The sequence below is a fragment of the Myxine glutinosa genome, chromosome 5, assembly GCF_964187855.1.
Source record: "Myxine glutinosa chromosome 5, kmMyxGlut1.1, whole genome shotgun sequence".
In the NCBI taxonomy this organism is placed as follows: domain Eukaryota; kingdom Metazoa; phylum Chordata; class Myxini; order Myxiniformes; family Myxinidae; genus Myxine; species Myxine glutinosa.
The window spans coordinates 172,484,986-172,501,787 of record NC_136265.1 but is presented as its reverse complement, the minus strand read 5'-3'; the positions used below and the strand labels follow the sequence as shown (position 1 = coordinate 172,501,787).

The 16,802-nt window shown below is 47.3% G+C and overlaps 2 protein-coding genes across 3 annotated transcripts in view; one reads left to right on the top strand and one right to left on the bottom strand.

The window, feature by feature from the left end:
* The window catches only part of LOC137426720 (apoptosis-stimulating of p53 protein 1), a 228,887-nt gene extending 224,273 nt beyond the window's left edge, over positions 1 to 4,614 (bottom strand). The window contains exons 1-2 of one of the 2 annotated variants that reach the window (XM_078779089.1): positions 4,516 to 4,614; positions 2,008 to 2,118 (exon numbers count right to left, since the gene is read on the bottom strand). In XM_078779089.1, coding sequence (XP_078635215.1) covers positions 2,008 to 2,016 — 9 coding nt within the window. In that variant the 5' untranslated portion in view covers positions 2,017 to 2,118; positions 4,516 to 4,614. Of the gene's footprint in view, positions 1 to 2,002; positions 2,119 to 4,515 lie in introns of those variants that run through there. The other variant, XM_078779091.1, reaches the window with a different exon arrangement.
* A 5,973-nt stretch (positions 4,615 to 10,587) lies between these two features.
* Positions 10,588 to 16,802, top strand: part of PNPT1 (polyribonucleotide nucleotidyltransferase 1) — a 60,892-nt gene continuing 54,677 nt past the window's right edge. Inside the window, exon 1 of the mRNA XM_068115535.2 lies at positions 10,588 to 10,794. Coding sequence (XP_067971636.2) covers positions 10,619 to 10,794 — 176 coding nt within the window. The 5' untranslated portion in view covers positions 10,588 to 10,618. The remainder of the gene's footprint in view (positions 10,795 to 16,802) is intronic.

Sequence of the window (16,802 nt, the reverse complement as noted above, 5' to 3'; positions counted from 1 at the left end):
TCATGATGGCCATAGGCCACACAGCCTTGGACCGTTTGCATTGTAACACTGATCTCAGGCTCATGGTGGAGCTTACTTGGACATTAGTAGATATATCAGTGTACTCTTACACTAATTTCAAGGACATGAGCAGATGATGGGAAAATTCACATCGTACAGTATATGGGATTCAAATTTGAGCTCTGAGCATCATAAGCTATCGGTTCAGCCGAGAACGCCAAATAGACCAACCCTATATTACAGCATATGTGAACTTGGGGGTCATTGTTTATTGTGTGCACAGGTGAGGTTCAAATTCTGATTCTGATGCACCATACTCTGTTATAGAGCATCAGTACTGCCGAAGCAGTTCCTTGGCAAGGGCTTTACAGGACTGGGTGGTTTGCCGTTGCCTTTCCAGGCATTTGCTATAACTTGTTCGGGCAGGCATTTGCAATTTGTTCAGGGTGCCAGTGATAGCTCACCTACTCTTAGTGAAGGATACCGAGGGATCTTTAATGTCCACAAACTAATAACGGCAGACGGGACGGCACACACATTGACGAATCACCCTGCCTGTGAAACACCAGGATGGCAGTTTATAGCTGGGCAGGAATTCAAACCCACACTAGATAACTTTGAGGCACCTGAGCGTACCTCTAGGCCGCCCATCCTGCCAGCCCTCTGGTTAGGTAGGGGAGATAAATGGAGACATAATTTCAGAAAAGGAATAGTATGGCAGATAGGTGCAGGAATTGTGCCTTTGATGATACAAGCATAGCATTTGGCACACAGAGTATGTCCTAAGAAAGATATTTCGCTATAGGGCCATCGCAGATTTGTCCTTTTTTGAAAAATGGCCGCCATTGTTGTCACAGGACAAATCTGCGATGGCCATATAGCCAAATATCTTCCTTAGGGCATACTCTAACTGTTTGCCAACTCTCGTGCTTGTATCATCAAAGGCACAATTCTCCCAAATATTTCACCTATCTGCCGTACTAAAAATTGGGTGCCATTTTCATTGGACACATCTGTGATGACTCTAATAGTCAGAATATTTAACTGTGTACCAAATACCATACTTGTATGATTCAAACAACAGTTTATACAAATTAATATACCATATACCATAATATACCATATAAATGGCGGCCATTGTAAAAACATTGTTGTCACAGGACAAATATATGATAACCCTATAGTTAGGGTTCTTTAAGTATGTGCCAAATGTCAAGCTTGTATGACCACAACAGTTTATACACAGTAATGTACCAAATAGATGTAAAATAACAAGCAATGGAGGCCATTTTGAAAAATGGCCGCCATTGTTGTCACAGGACAAATCTGCGATGGCCCTATAGCCAAATATCTTCATAAGGGCATACTCTAACTGTGTGCCAACTCTCGTGCTTGTATCATCAAAGTCACAATTCTCCCAAATATTTAACCTATCTGCCGTACTAGAAGGGAGATAAGTCGTAGTAGAGCAAGGTAAACAGGTTTAAGAGGAAATACAAGGAAGGGCATGTAAGAGAAAAGGCAGATACGGAGCATTTTGGGGTGGTGTTGGGGGAGGAATATCTACTGTACTACATTTGCATAGCACACAAAGTTTGCAATTCTCTGTCTGCACGGTATGTATGAACCTTATAGTATCGAAAATTGCTTGGCCGATCTTGAAAACATTTTGCGCCCACGTTTGGGGTACCTAGTGCCAGGTCTTGGGCAGGAAATAAATACCCTTGCCTCCCTCCCCGGCCCCTTGCAAAGGTAGCTGACTTGTGATTTCCACCTGTACATAGGGCAAGTCATTTAACCACCGACCTCTGCCAGATGAAGTGGGTACTACAGCCCTATTTAGCTCCCAGATGGAGCGGGTATTACCAGTGTATTAAAAATCCACCTTTGAGGGGAAAATATCCACCGACATGTTTAAGAATATTCTAACAGAAACACACAGCTGGTGAATATTGCACAATACATTATCAAATCTGAATGCTTTTTAGACCACTTTACGTACCGTACCGGCATCATGATGAGCAACAGTAGGAGAGGAGAAAGAAGAATGAAGAATGCGTCCCCCTGTAACTTGTGTTGTGGTGTACCTAGACAGCTAACACTCGTCCATGACAAATCCTGCATGTGGGGCAACACAATAACACCTCATTTTACTCTGCTTTAATTTTCAGTCAATGCATTTTTTTGATGAAACAGCACAAATCCAGCTGTGTACTCTAATAAAATAATTATAACTCAACATCTGTTTTCTAACACCTGTTTTCTTTCACCTGTCCCACCCACATGTACAAGTACAAGAGCATGGACAAATTCCAAAAACTACACAAAGTATGGTCTTATTTTTTTACACATTATCTCCTTTCTGCTAGTATCCCTGGGTTTCACTCTCTCTTTCATGCAATCCCTGGGTCTCGCTCTCACTCACTGGATCCCACAATGTCTGGGTCTCACTCCCTCCAGCAATATCTGGGTCTCTCTCACTCTCCCGGAATCCATGGGTCTCTGTCTGTCTGTCTCTGTCTGTCTGTCTCTCAGAATCCCACCCTCTCTCCCAGAATACCACCCTCTTTCCTGGAATCCCTGGGTACCACTCTCTCCTGCAATCTCTGGGTCTCACTCTCTCCCAGAATCCATGGGTCTCTGTCTGTCTGTCTCTGTCTGTCTGTCTCTCAGAATCCCACCCTCTCTCCCAGAATACCACCCTCTTTCCTGGAATCCCTGGGTACCACTCTCTCCTGCAATCCCTGGGTCTCACTCTCTCCCAGAATCCATGGGTCTCTGTCTGTCTGTCTCTGTCTGTCTGTCTCTCAGAATCCCACCCTCTCTCCCAGAATACCACCCTCTTTCCTGGAATCCCTGGGTACCACTCTCTCCTGCAATCTCTGGGTCTCTCTCTCTCTCTTTCAGAATTCCTGTGTCTCACTCTCTGCTTCAATCCCTGGGTCTCTCTCGCTCCCAGAATCGCTGGGTCCCACTCTCTCCTTTAATCCCTGGGTCCCACTCTATTCCAGAATCCCTGGGTCCCACTCTGTTCCAGAATCCCTGGGTCCCACTCTGTTCCAGAATCCCTGGGTCCCACTCTGTTCCAGAATCCCTGGGTCCCACTCTGTTCCAGAATCCCTGGGTCCCACTCTGTTCCAGAATCCCTGGGTCCCACTCTGTTCCAGAATCCCTGGGTCCCACTCTGTTCCAGAATCCCTGGGTCCCACTCTGTTCCAGAATCCCTGGGTCCCACTCTGTTCCAGAATCCCTGGGTCCCACTCTGTTCCAGAATCCCTGGGTCCCACTCTGTTCCAGAATCCCTGGGTCCCACTCTGTTCCAGAATCCCTGGGTCCCACTCTGTTCCAGAATCCCTGGGTCCCACTCTGTTCCAGAATCCCTGGGTCTCACTCTGTTCCAGAATCCCTGGGTCCCACTCTGTTCCAGAATCCCTGGGTCCCACTCTGTTCCAGAATCCCACTCTCTCCCACAATCTCTGGGTCCCACGCTCCCCCAGAACCCTTGGGTCCCACTCTCTCCCTCAATATCTGGGTCTCGCTCTCTCCCGCAGTCCCTAGGTGTGTGTGTGTGTGTGTGTGTGTGTGTGTGTGTGTGTGTGTGTGTGTGTGTGTGTGTGTGTTATATGTATACACATCTCTCTCCCTCTCTCTCTCTCTCTCTCTCTCTCTCTATATATATATATATATATATATATATATATATAGAGAGAGAGAGAGAGAGAGAGAGAGAGAGAGAGAGAGAGAGAGAGAGAGAGAGAGAGAGAGAGAGATTGTACGTGTGTGTGTGTGTGTATATGTGTGTGTGTGTGTGTGTGTGTGTGTGTGTGTGTGTGTATGTGCGTGTGTGTATATGTGTGTGTGTGTGTGTGTGTGTGTGTGTGTGTGTGTGTGTGTGTGTGTGTGTGTGTATAAAAATGTGTGTGTGTGTGTATATGTGTGTGTGTGTGTGTGTGTGTGTGTGTGTGTGTATATGTGGATAAAAATGTGTGTGTGTGTGTGTGTGTGTGTGTGTGTGTGTGTGTGTGTGTGTGTGTGTGTGTGTGTGTGTGTGTGTGTGTGTGTCCCCCTCAATTCCTCAATCTCTCACTCCAGTCTCCCCCCAATCACTCCTCTCTTCTCTGAATATCTCTGTCTCACTGATCTGTCATTCGCGCATTCCCCACATCCCCGCGATAATCATTCTCTCCGAGCTACACTCCCCATATCTCTGCAATCCCTCATTCCATTCCACGATGCTCTCTCGCAATTTTAAACGACTTTCAGAATAAAAGATGCACCCTGACAGAAAAAAGCATCAGCAAGGGAAAAACAAAAAGAAACGAAACACGAAAGACAACGGAAGGAGGGAGAAGGAAAAGTAACCGCTACTCATGTATCACATCCCAATAATAGCTAATTTAATAGTAACACATCCATACGATCCAATAACGGCGGCTGTATTCGCCTCATCTCTCACACTTCATTAAAAAGCAAAACATAAAACAAAGGCTCTATGGCTCTTCTTGTCGACCTTACTGAATCGGGAATAAAAAAGTATCTTCTTCTCCTTTTCCATTTGTCTCCCACAGACCTTCACTCCACCGCAGCCGCTCGCCTCAATGAACGGTGCGACGTAATGACGTCACGTGTAACGGGCTTACGTCTTAGAAGTATGACGCGTACGTAGCGGCTGTTAACACTTTGCGGGAAGGTCATGAGGAAAATCCTTTCTTCAGGGTGATCCACAACGGAATCCCGATGATTGAAGGACTCTTCGGTTCGAGTGTCGTCTTTCTCTTCTAGGTTCCTGTTGAGTGGTTCGAAGCGTTACTTTTACTGCAATGTGTCCATCGTGGACCAATCAAGTTCTGAATACTCAAAATACGTTGGAGGGCAATGTCAGCCTGTTTGAAAGCAGCGCCACCCCCCAATTCATTATATTGATTACCTACTGACGAATAGATGTGCTCACCGTTGTGGGAAGCAAAGTGAAGCTGACGTTTTGGGCGTTAACCGCACTTAACATGTTGACCCCAGACTTGGTTATATTGGAAGCTACCTCTTCATCCATTGACTGTATAGGTGTATAGTGAAGACCAAATTCCCCCTAAATGACCAAATGCCCCACAAATGGCGAAATGCCCACTAAATGACCAAAAGCCCCCTAAATGGCGAAATGCCCACGAAATGAACAAATGCCCCTCAAATGGCGAAATGCCCCCTAAATAGCCAAATTCCCACTAAATGACCAAATGCCCCCCAAATAGCCAAATGACCACGAAATGACCAAATGCGCCCCAAATGGCCAAATGCCCATGAAATGAACAAAAGCCGCCAAAATGTTGAAATGAGCACGAAATGAACAAAAGCCCCCTAAATGGACAAATTCCCTGGCTGTGTAGTGAAGACCAAATGCCCCCTCAATTACCAAATGCCCCCCAAATTGTCAAATACCCACGACATAAACAAATTCCCCCCAAATGGACAAATGCCCACTAAATTCACAAATGCCCCCCAAATGGCCAAATGCCCACTAAATGACCAAATGCCCCCCAAATGGACAAATGCCCACGAAATGAACAAAAGCCCCCTAAATGGACAAATTCCCTGGCTGTGTAGCGAAGACAAAATGCCCACAAAATAAACAAATGCTCCCAAGTTACCAAATGCCCACTAAATGACCAAATGGAGAAATGCCCATGAAATTAACAAATTCCCCCTAAATGGCCAAATTCCTGCTAAATGACCAAATGCCCACTAAATGACCAAATGCCCCCAAAATGGAGAAATGTCCACGAAATGAACAAAAGCCCCCTACATAGACAAATTCCCTCTAAATGACCAAATTCCCCCTAAATGGCCAAATTCCCCTTAAATGACCAAATGCACCCCAAATGGCCAAATGCCCACGAAATGAACAAAAGCCCCTTAAATGGACAAATTCCCTGGCTGTGTGGTGAAGACGAAATGCCCCCTAAATTACCAAATGCCCCCCAAATTGTTAAATGCCCCTTGAAGGGCCCAATGCCCACTGTATGACTAAATGCCACCTAAATGACCAAATGCTTCCTAAATGACTAAATTCCCCCTATATGGCCAAATGTCCTCTCAGTGACCAAATGGCCACATGCCCCCTAAATGACCAAATGCCCTGCCTGTATAATGAAGACCAAATGCCCACTAAATGGCCAAATGCCCTGGCCGTATAGTGAAGACCAAATGCCCCCTAAATGGCCACATTCCCCTTAAATGGCCGAATGAAGACCAAATGTCACCTACATGGCCAATTCCCCCTAAATGGCCAAATGCCCTGGCTGTATAGTGAAGACCAAATACCCCCTAAATGACCACAGGCCCGATAAATGACCAAATGCCCACAAAATGGCAAAATGTCGAGTGCTACCAAATGCCACCATCACCAAATGCCAAATGCCACCATCTGATCATGTGCTTGTTAAAGTGGACATCTCTCTGACCATTCTCAGGGAGCCTGCTCAGCATCGAAGAGTCTGGCATTTCACACAGGCCAACTGGCACGGTCTTCAAGCAGCCATCAATCATCTGGACTGGTCTCCCATCTCGACCACCTCTGACATCAACTCATCCTGGGAATTCTTCCAAAGTAAATTGCTCTCTCTCATGCACAGTTTTATCCCATCTCGTCTTTTTTTTTTTCTTTTTTTTTTTGTATACAAGATCGAGGCTCGTGAAAGAGCGAACATTAATCACACGAACAGTCTTCAGTTGTCATACCCTTCCTCCCGTCCATGGTACACGGAATCTTGTGGTGAGGCTGTTGCCCAGAAACAACTTGCCTTCGTCTCCTGGAAAGCAAATCCAACGGAAGGAAATCTCATTTCCTTTCACAAAGCCCGAAACGGGTGTGTGTCCACCCTCAGGAGAGCCAGGAAACAATATCTCTCCATTCTCAAGACCGAACTCTCTTATCTGTCTCCCTCTTCCAAATCCTGGTGGTGTCTGGTCAAATCTGTTTCTGGTGTTTGTTCCCCCTCCATCCCCTCCCTTACCTCAAATGGCTACACAGCTGACTCCGCATGTGAAAAAGCTGAATGCCTCAACTCTGTGTTTGCCTCTAAATCTTGTGTCCCAAACCCATCCCTCTCTATACCCACCGTACCCAGTCGTACCCAGCTGCTCCTGTACTCCATGTCCTTTCCTCCTGACAAGGTGGAAAAGTTTCTATCAACCCTCGACTCTGATTCTGCAACTGGACCTGACGGCATCAGCCCACGGGTCCTAAAATCCTGTTCTTCCGCTCTTTCACTCCCTCTCTCTGTTCTCTTCACCCTCTCTTTTGCTCAAGGTCAACTGCCATCTGCTTGGAAATCAGCTAACATCACCGCTTTGCACAAAAAAGGTGCAAAAACAGATCCTAGCAACTACAGACCAATCAGCCTTCTCCAAATTATCAGCAAAGTCATGGATTCCATCATTGCTTCGGATATGAAATCTTTCCTCTTCTCCAATGGCTTGATCTCTGATCATCAATTTGGTTTCAGACCAGGTCACTCTACTCTGGACATGCTGTTTCTGCTGTCTCAACAATGGATGGAGGTCCTCAATGCCAAACAGGAAATTAGAGCTGTCTCCCTCGACATATCACGTGCCTTCGATACAGTCTGGCACCCCGCTCTGCTCACCAAACCCTCCTCCTTTGGTATCAATGGAAATCTCCATGCATGGCTGGCGGACTTCATCTCCAGTCGTAGTCAACGTGTGGCCCTGAATGGGGTTCTCTCATCTCCTCTTCCTGTTCAGGCTGGAGTTCCCCAAGGCAGTGTTCTGGGCCGTGTGCTTTTTCTGGTCTTCATCAATGATCTGTCTGACTCTCTTGAAAATCCTCTCTATCTCTTTGCTGATGACTCCACTCTCTGCCGCTCCATTCCTCATCCCTCAGATCGGCAGTCTGCAGCCTCCTCACTCTCTGCAGACCAGGACAAAATCACAGACTGGGCAAACAAGTGGAACATGTCTTTCAATCCTGACAAATCTCACACTCTTACGATGTCTCTCCGAAAAGACCGATTGGACAACCCTCCCATCTACTTTCTGAATAATCCTCTCCAAGAAGTTCTGTCACTCAAGCTTACGGGTCTCACTACCTGCCATGATCTTTCCTGGGAAAACCACATTTCCAAGCTGGCCTCCAAAGCCAGTCGCCAACTGGGCATCCTCTGTCGTGCGAAGTCCTTCCTTGGCACACCTGAGCTCCTCACCACATACAAGGCTTTCATCCGCAGCTCAATGGAGTACTGCTCTCCCCTCTGGGCTGGTGCTCCTGCCTCACACCTAGCTCTTCTTCACGCTGTTTAAACCAAAACGTTCAGAATCATTGGAATCTCCCGCGATGACGCTATCTCTGAGGGCCTTTCACTTACTCACCGCAGGCAGGTTGGTGGTCTTTCCGTCTTCGACCGACTCCTCTCTGGCCTTGCTCCCCCAGCTCTCTCTGGGCTCTGTCCCCCAAATATTCCTACAGGTCGCACAAGATCTGCCTGCAACCCTCTTATGGTTAAACTGCCAAAATCAAGACTCTGTGCTCACCTTCACTCCTTCATTCCTCTTTTCTCCTGCCTCTGGAACAAACTCCCTCACTCTCTTCAATCCCACTCCTCCCTCCAGGTCTTTAAAACGGCTGTTCACCACCATCTCTTATCTTCCCCCATCCAAAACCTTGATCTTTTCTACCCCCGCTAATTTCACCCCAAATCCACTTTTTTGAGGTGCCGACTTCTTTCCTGGAAGTCCTTGGTGTCCTTGCGTTTTATGCCTATCCTGCGTCCCCCCAGGCCCTCTCCCTCCCACACATCTCCCGATGTCCCTGCTCTCAAATGTTGTGTTTGTGTGCTTCCTGCCCTTCTCTCCCCATCTTGTCGACCGCTCCCCTTTTTATATGCTTTGTTTGCTTGTTTGTTTGATTTGTTTGTTTGATAAATGTTAGCTTTCACGAGCCTCGACTCTGTATACAAAAAAAAACAAAAAAAAGGCCTGGCTGTATAGTGAAGACCGAATGCCCCCTAAATGGCCAAATGGCCTGGCTGTATAGTGAAGACCGAATGCCCCCAAAATGGCCAAATGGCCTGGCTGTATAGTGAAGACCGAATGCCCCCTAAATGGCCAAATGGCCTGGCTGTATAGTGAAGACCGAATGCCCCCTAAATGGCCAAATGGCCTGGCTGTATCGTGAAGATCAAATACCCCCTAAATGACCACAGGCCCGATAAATGACCAAATGCCCCCAAAATGGCCAAATGGCCTGGCTGTATAGTAAAGACCAAATACCCCCTAAATGACCACAGGCCCGATAAATGACCAAATGCTCCCAAAATGGCCAAAAGGCCTGGCTGTATAGTGAAGACCGAATGCCCCCTAAATGACCACAGGCCCGATAAATGATCAAATGCCCCCAAAATGGCCAAAAGGCCTGGCTGTATAGTAAAGACCAAATACCCCCTAAATGACCACAGGCCCGATAAATGACCAAATGCCCCCTAAATGGCCAAATGGCCTGGCTGTATCGTGAAGATCAAATACCCCCTAAATTACCACAGGCCCGATAAATGACCAAATGCCCCCAAAATGGCCAAATGGCCTGGCTGTATAGTAAAGACCAAATACCCCCTAAATGACCACAGGCCTGATAAATGACCAAATGCTCCCAAAATGGCCAAATGGCCTGGCTGTATAGTGAAGACCAAATACCCCCTAAATGACCACAGGCCCGATAAATGACCAAATGCCCCCAAAATGGCCAAATGGCCTGGCTGTATAGTGAAGACCGAATGCCCCCTAAATGGCCAAATGCCCTGGCTGTATAGTGAAAACCAGTTTGCCCAGTAGTCCCCGGCATTGCCCAATGAGTGCCCGGCGCGTTGCCCGGTGCTCTTCTTATCCTGTTGGCATTTTAAAGAAATCAACTTTTGTGTTATTCCTCCGCCACCGATGATGGACGGAGGGATTTGTTTCACCCCCATCTGCAGTCTGTGGTGTCTGTGTCTGTCTCTGAGCCGGATACCTCAAAAGGTTATTGACGGATTCGGCTGAAACTTGCTGGATATGTTGAGTGTGTGACAAGGCCGAATCGATTAGATTTTGGTGACGATTCTGATCCTATCCGGAGACAGGAATTTAAAATAATTCTTTGCCATTGAGAAATAGGACCAAAAGTGATTTTTATCGATATCTCAAAAAGTTGTTTCCGAGTTATGACAAAACTTGCTGGACGATCGGTTAAGGGACAAGAATAAGTCCTCACCATGAACTAGTGATCCTAGCGGAGGTATGCGCTCTGCCCAGTGCCGATCTAGTTTTCAGTCTGTTTTGATTCTATTTATATAGCAGTACAACGGTATAAGTTAACGATGGCACGTCACTCTGTTTGATTGAGTATATGATGTCCATGATGATGTATGTCGTGTCAGTAACTTTGGCGTTTTTTTTTTCTTTCAGGTCAGCTAAGAGAAATTCATTAATCGTAAGTTAATCGAATTTACATTAATAATTCAATGGGAGTTGAAACGCCATTGGAAATAAATTATTCAAAGAAGAAGGAAAGTCTAAACAATCATGTTGGAGTTGTACCACGATTATCGTGACCTTTGACTGTTGGCATAACATCATGGCGGCTTCCAGTGTGAGGCATGCCGGCCGACAGTTCGTACCATGCGCGTTAAGAATACCGAGTCGACACGCCATGGCTTCTTCCGTGGCTTGTCGAGCGGTACTATTACGCCGATCGCACAACTGGGGTGGAAAGGCGGTGCAGAAGGACGTGCAAGTTCAATTGGGAGACACGTAAGCGAGCTGCGTAATGCTCTGGGCATGTGGTGACTGGTGTGTTCCATTAGCAATCAGTTTGCTATCGCTTGCCAAGCCAGCCGTTCCTCATCAACCGTTTCGTTGGATTGCTTGCTTGAGTGCTTAAGCCGCTTGGCAAGAGTATACAAGCTGCTTGGTATTGGAATACCTTTGGTGTACTGTTAGGAAGTTAAGAACACACCCCTGGTGTGAACACACCCCACCTCTAAAGTCCTTAACCGACCACTAAAGTCCTCAACTCTCCCACCCCTAAAATCCTCAACTCTCCCACCCCAAAGGTCCTCAACTCTCCCACCACTAAAGTCCTCAACTCTCCCACCACTAAAGTCCTCAACTCTCCCACCCCTAAAGTCTTCAACTCTCCCACCCCTAAAGTCCTCAACTCTCCCACCCCTAAAGTCCTCAACTCTCCCACCCCTAAAGTCCTCAACTCTCCCACCCCTAAAGTCCTCAACTCTCCCACCCCTAAAGTCCTCAACTCTCCCACCACTAAAGTCCTCAACTCTCCCACCCCTAAAGTCCTCAACTCTCCCACCCCTAAAGTCCTCAACAACCCCCCACCCCCCCCCACCCCCCTCGCCAGGTTGAATAGTCTATGTTTTGTATCCAACTGATAGGCCAGATCTGCATCCGTACCATCACAAAAAATCTAATCGGCTCGTGGTCACCCACACCACACACCACCCACACCACACATCGGTCGTATCACCCACACCTACCCAACTCATCCACCCAGTTTCGCCCGAATATATCCATAACTTCTTGAAATATCATGCTATGTATCGTTTTTGGTCCTATCTCAAAATGTTTAAGAATCACTTAAAAGATTTTAAAAATAGGGACAATACACCTGGGTGCTTACCTGATAGAATAATCAGTATACTACACTGACTAAAGGTATTGTTACGTTTGTGGGGGTACCAATGAAATACCTTAGGGCCAGGTATGCTCCGACTGTCGTGAAGAAGAAGAATTGAGGAATTATTATGCGCACAAATTGAGGAAGTTAGGAGTTGGAGGATTGAGGAGTTGCACTGAGGAAGTTAGGAGTGGAGGAATGGTTGATCAGAGTAGTGATGGCAATGTACAAAAGAGCGCACACAGCTGGAAGGACGGGAACAGTGGTGAGTTTGAGGTGAAGGTGGGAGTGCATCAGGGGTCGGTACTAAGTCCACTACTATTTGTAGCTATGATGGAGGTGCTGGCTCAGAACGTAAAGGAGGGTTTACCGTGGGAGTTGTTGTATGCAGATGATCTGGTGTTGATTGCGGAAAGTATGGATGGACTGAAGGAAAAGATGAACACGTGGAAGGAATGTATGGAGACAAAAGGTCTGAAGGTGAATATCGGAAAAACGAAGGTGATGCCAAGTGGTAAAGCATGTGGTGAGGTGGAAAGAACTGGGAAGTGGCCGTGTGCTGTGTGCAGGAAGGGTGTCGGAGTGAATTCCATTCAATGTACAATGTGCGCTGAGTGGGTTCATCAAAAATGTAGTGGTCTGAGAGGGTCATTCAGTGTGGCAGCTACATTAAAATGTAAGGTGTGCACAGAGGGAGCTGCAGATGGAGGAAATGTTGAGTTGGATCTTGGAGATGGCGTGAAGCTGGAAGGTGTGAAAACATTTTGTTACCTAGGAGACATGCTGAATGGAGAAGGTGGATCAGACTCGGCAACGGTTGCTCGAGTGAGATGTGCATGGAAGAAGTTCTGGGAACTGAGTGGCGTGCTGACGAGGAGGGGAGTGTCGTTGAAGCTGAAGGGAAAGGTGTATGCTGCATGTGTGAGAAGTGTTATGATTTATGGGAGTGAGACATGGGTAATGAACGTCGAGCAGCAACGAAGGCTGGAAAGGGTGGAAATGCGAATGGTTCGGTGGATGTGTGGAGTATCGTTGAGAGAGAGGAAGACAAATGATGAATTGCGAAAGATGATGGGAATAGAGCCTGTGATGGATGCTGTGAAGAGAAACAGGTTGAGATGGTTTGGTCATGTGTTGAGGAAGGATGAAAGTGACTGGTTGAGAAGAGTGATGGAAATGAATGTAGAAGGAAGTAGAGGACGGGGAAGACCGAGAAAGACTTGGCTAAAATGGTTGAAGAAGAAATGCGGGCAAGGGGGTTAACAAGGGGAGATGCAGAAAAAAAGGCAAAATGGAGAAGATTGTCATGGGGACCGCAAGGCTAACCCCCGCTCTTGCAGGGAAAATGGCCTTAAAATGCCTGTTGCATATCCATAACTTCTTGAAATATCATGCTATGTATCGTTTTTGGTCCTATCTCAAAATGCTTAAGAATCACTTAAAAGATAAAAAAAATAGGGGCAATACACCTGGGTGCTCACCTGGTAGAATAATCAGTGTACTACACTGACTAAAGGTATTGTTACGTTTGTGGGGGTACCAATGAAATACCTTAGGGCCAGGTAGGATTGTATAAGGTAGTGTGCTCCGACTGTCGTGAAGAAGAAGAAACCTGCAACTTAAGTCAGCTCAGTGTGTCCGGTAAGGTTGTATAATTGTCTCCATGGCGAGGGGTGGAGCTATGTTAATTATGTAGGGTATAAGTGTAATTAATTCCCTGCATGTAAATTGCCTCTGTGGTTTTTTCCTTGTTCCTTATGACACACACCACACCAGCCGTGCACTCTGCACCTAAATTAATAACACTAAATAAAAGCCACGAGGATTCAGACATTGAACGCTGCCACTGGCGCCACCAGCCGAGTCATCGCAACACCAAGCAAGCAGGGCCGTGGGGCCCCACCCCGAGAGGTGATGATTGGACTGCTGCGATGGACTCTTTGATTGGAGCGCGTGTGGACGTCATCAGAAGACATTCGAGACCGGGGAACAAAAAGGCTGAGGACCGCAATTTTTCTCTCTCTCTGGGCTGGCCTTTGTAGCAAGCAGTCACACGTATAGCTTGGTTCCGACATTCACCGAGTGCAGTCGCATTTTATTATTCCCTTCTTGGTCCTGACATTGATGAGAGCGGTCGCCTTCATTTTCTTTCTCTTGGTACTGGCTGCGTGGTGGGCGGTCGCAGTTCCTGCTCCTCTGCTCTTCCTCGCTCTTGGTCCTGACATTGGCGGTCGCAGCTCGTGCACTCTGCCGCTCTTGGTTCATGGCTGGCACGCTCTGGGCGGATGCGTCCTTCTCTTGTCTCACCTCGGTGCTTTGTGGAGCGGACGGCGAGAGGGGAGCTTGGGCCTGAGCGCTGCACGTCGGCGACTGGGGTGAACACAGCTGCATGCCAAGGCCTGTTTTCCCGCGCATGGACCAGGGACCCGCGTGGCGGCCGGCGGGGTTGGGGACCGCTTGAAGAGACCACCGAGTGCAGGCAAACACACCACACACATTACTTTCATTTATTTATCCCCTTGTGCTGTTTTACGAGTCCGTGTGGGGCGCCCCAAATTTGGGATTAGTTTTACCGTGCATTTCTTGTCCCTGGCATTTATTTTTATTAAGGCTGTTTATTTGTTGCATTTTAATTCCGTGTCGCTCTGGTTTGATTATCGTGGTTCGAGAACGCTCCAGTGGAATCCATGCAGGTAAGAGCCTTACTGCCTCTCCACCCTCGCGCGTATTAAATAACACTGCCATAGTTGTACTGAACGCCTCGGAGTGTAAGGCTCTGTCGGCCATTCGTCTCCACGGATCTTAATCCCCGGGAACACGACGGTATTTTAAACCAATTTCAATGGTTGCTAGAAGGTTGCAATGGTTGCAGCATGAAGAATCATACGAACATAATCATAAGACTTTAAACAAACAAACAAAAAAATACTGTTATGTCTGGCGGGGTAGTGATATGTAGAGTAGATAGATCTGAATAGGTAACGTGCTTCGTCTGCCGCGGTAAGGGATCTGACCTTGTAATAAGTTCCATGTCTCGGCATTTTGTCGGGTAAGGAGTATAATTGTGAACCTATCAGGAGGTTCGTGTGTTAAGTAGAGTTAGGGATTAAAGAGTAGCCCCTGTGTGTCCACACCTGGTTAGCCAAACCTTTGTCCCTTTTGGCACTGCAGACCAACATAGACATTCCGACAAGTCCTTAGCGCAACACTAAGTAATTCCCTTCCCTGACGAGACTCTGGAAGAGAACCGGCAAAAGGAAACCAGGCTGGGACACCGCCGATAATGGCCGCCGCCACCTACACCTCTGGCGGGCCTATCCACCTCGAATAGCACGCGCTATGACCACGGAGTAGGGAGCGAGGTTGGGAGGCGCGGTGGGCGTGGGCCTGAGCGAAGCTGGGAGGATCGGTGGAAGGGACTGATTGGTTGGCAGCGTGCCAAGGCTGACGTGACCGGCCAGCAGATATTAGCGAGGGCCGAACGCCATTTTGGCAGTTGCTTCTGGCAGTGAGTCTTGAGACGCAGTGGAGTGAGTGAGTTGGCGAGTAGTTGAGTTCGCACAGGCAGAGAGTTGTGAGAGAGTTGCTTCGTTTGGCTTGGACTTGGCTCGAAGCGGCACTTGGCATGCAGTGGATTTGCGCTCTCTTCCCCTTTTTGCCATTCTTCATCGTTCTGTGTTCGTGCTCGAGTTGAGGGTCGACCTTGTGTGGAGCTCGCGGGTCTGCGTTGGATGCGTGGTGCTTGGTGCACAGACCTCGTGGGCGGCGAAACGATTGGAGCTTGGAGCGAGGCTTGGTGGCGGTCGGAGAGGGCCGCGTGGGATGCCGAACGGAGCCATGTTGGACCGCAAACCATACAAGACTACAGACAGATAAGGCCGAGCTCCGCGTTTACACTGTACACGACGAGACGTGTTATTTTCGTATTCATATTCCCTCGTCTGTGGTTGAGATCTGTCGTGTGGGGACGTCCCAACTTAGGCCATTAGTTGATTATCATCGCCGTTTTCCTGTCCCACCATCCTTGTTAATAAACCCTTATATTATTTTTATATTCCCTGTACACCTGAGCCCGCTTGAGTTGATTTCCCCGACAGGATCGCCATTTCGCAGTTAAGCGCTTCCGCAGCCTCCATTTTCCTTCTTCCTCCCGTGCGACATAAAGTACAATCCGTGTTTGGGTAGTTGCCTCCGAATAAGACCGTTTAGGCTATCCGCGACTCTGGTGTTAACTGGAGTTGCGCGACAATACCTATTTTGGGGGGCAACTGGCATTTGGAATACCTTTGTATTCCATTTCCCCACCCTGTATACCTCCTCAGCCCCCAATTTTTCTAATGCCTTAAACTTAAACAAACATTGGTACATCACGTGTGATGAAGGTTGTGATCAAGTTTCATTGAAATTGTGTCTGTAGTTTCAGAGAAAACAGCAAATACCTACTTTTGGGGGGGGGGGAGGGGGGGACACCTCCCCCTGCCCACTCTCCCGTAGACCCCCTCAGGGCCTGATTTTTTTAAAAAAAATTTGTTATTATTTTTGTAATGGCGTGAACAAACTTTGATACATCATGGGTGTTGAATGTTGTGGTAAAGTTTAATCGGAATTGTGTGTGCAGTTTCTGAGAAGAAAGCAAACACCTATTCTGGGCGCAACCCCCCCCCCCCCCCATAGACCGCCTTAGACCCCAATTTTTTTAAATGCCGGGAATAAACGTTGGTACATCACTGGTGATGAATGGAATGTTGTGGTCAAGTTTAATCGGAATTTTATGTGTAGTTTCTGAGAAGAAAGCAAATACCTATTTTTGGGGGTGGGGTAGAGGCAACCCCCCAATAGACCCCTCAAGGCCCAATTTTTTAATGCCGTGAACAAACTTTGGTACACCACGGGTGGTGAAGGTTGTGGTATAGTTTAATCAGAATTGCATGTGTCATTTCTGAGAATAAAACAAATACCTATTAGTGGGTGCAACCCTTCCCCCATAGACTCCCATTGGGCCCAATTTTTTTTAAATGCCGGGAACAAGCGTTGATATATCATGGGTGATGAATGGAATGTTGTGGTCAAGTTTCATCAGAATTGCATGTGTAGTTTCTGAGAAGAAAGCAAATACTTATTTTGG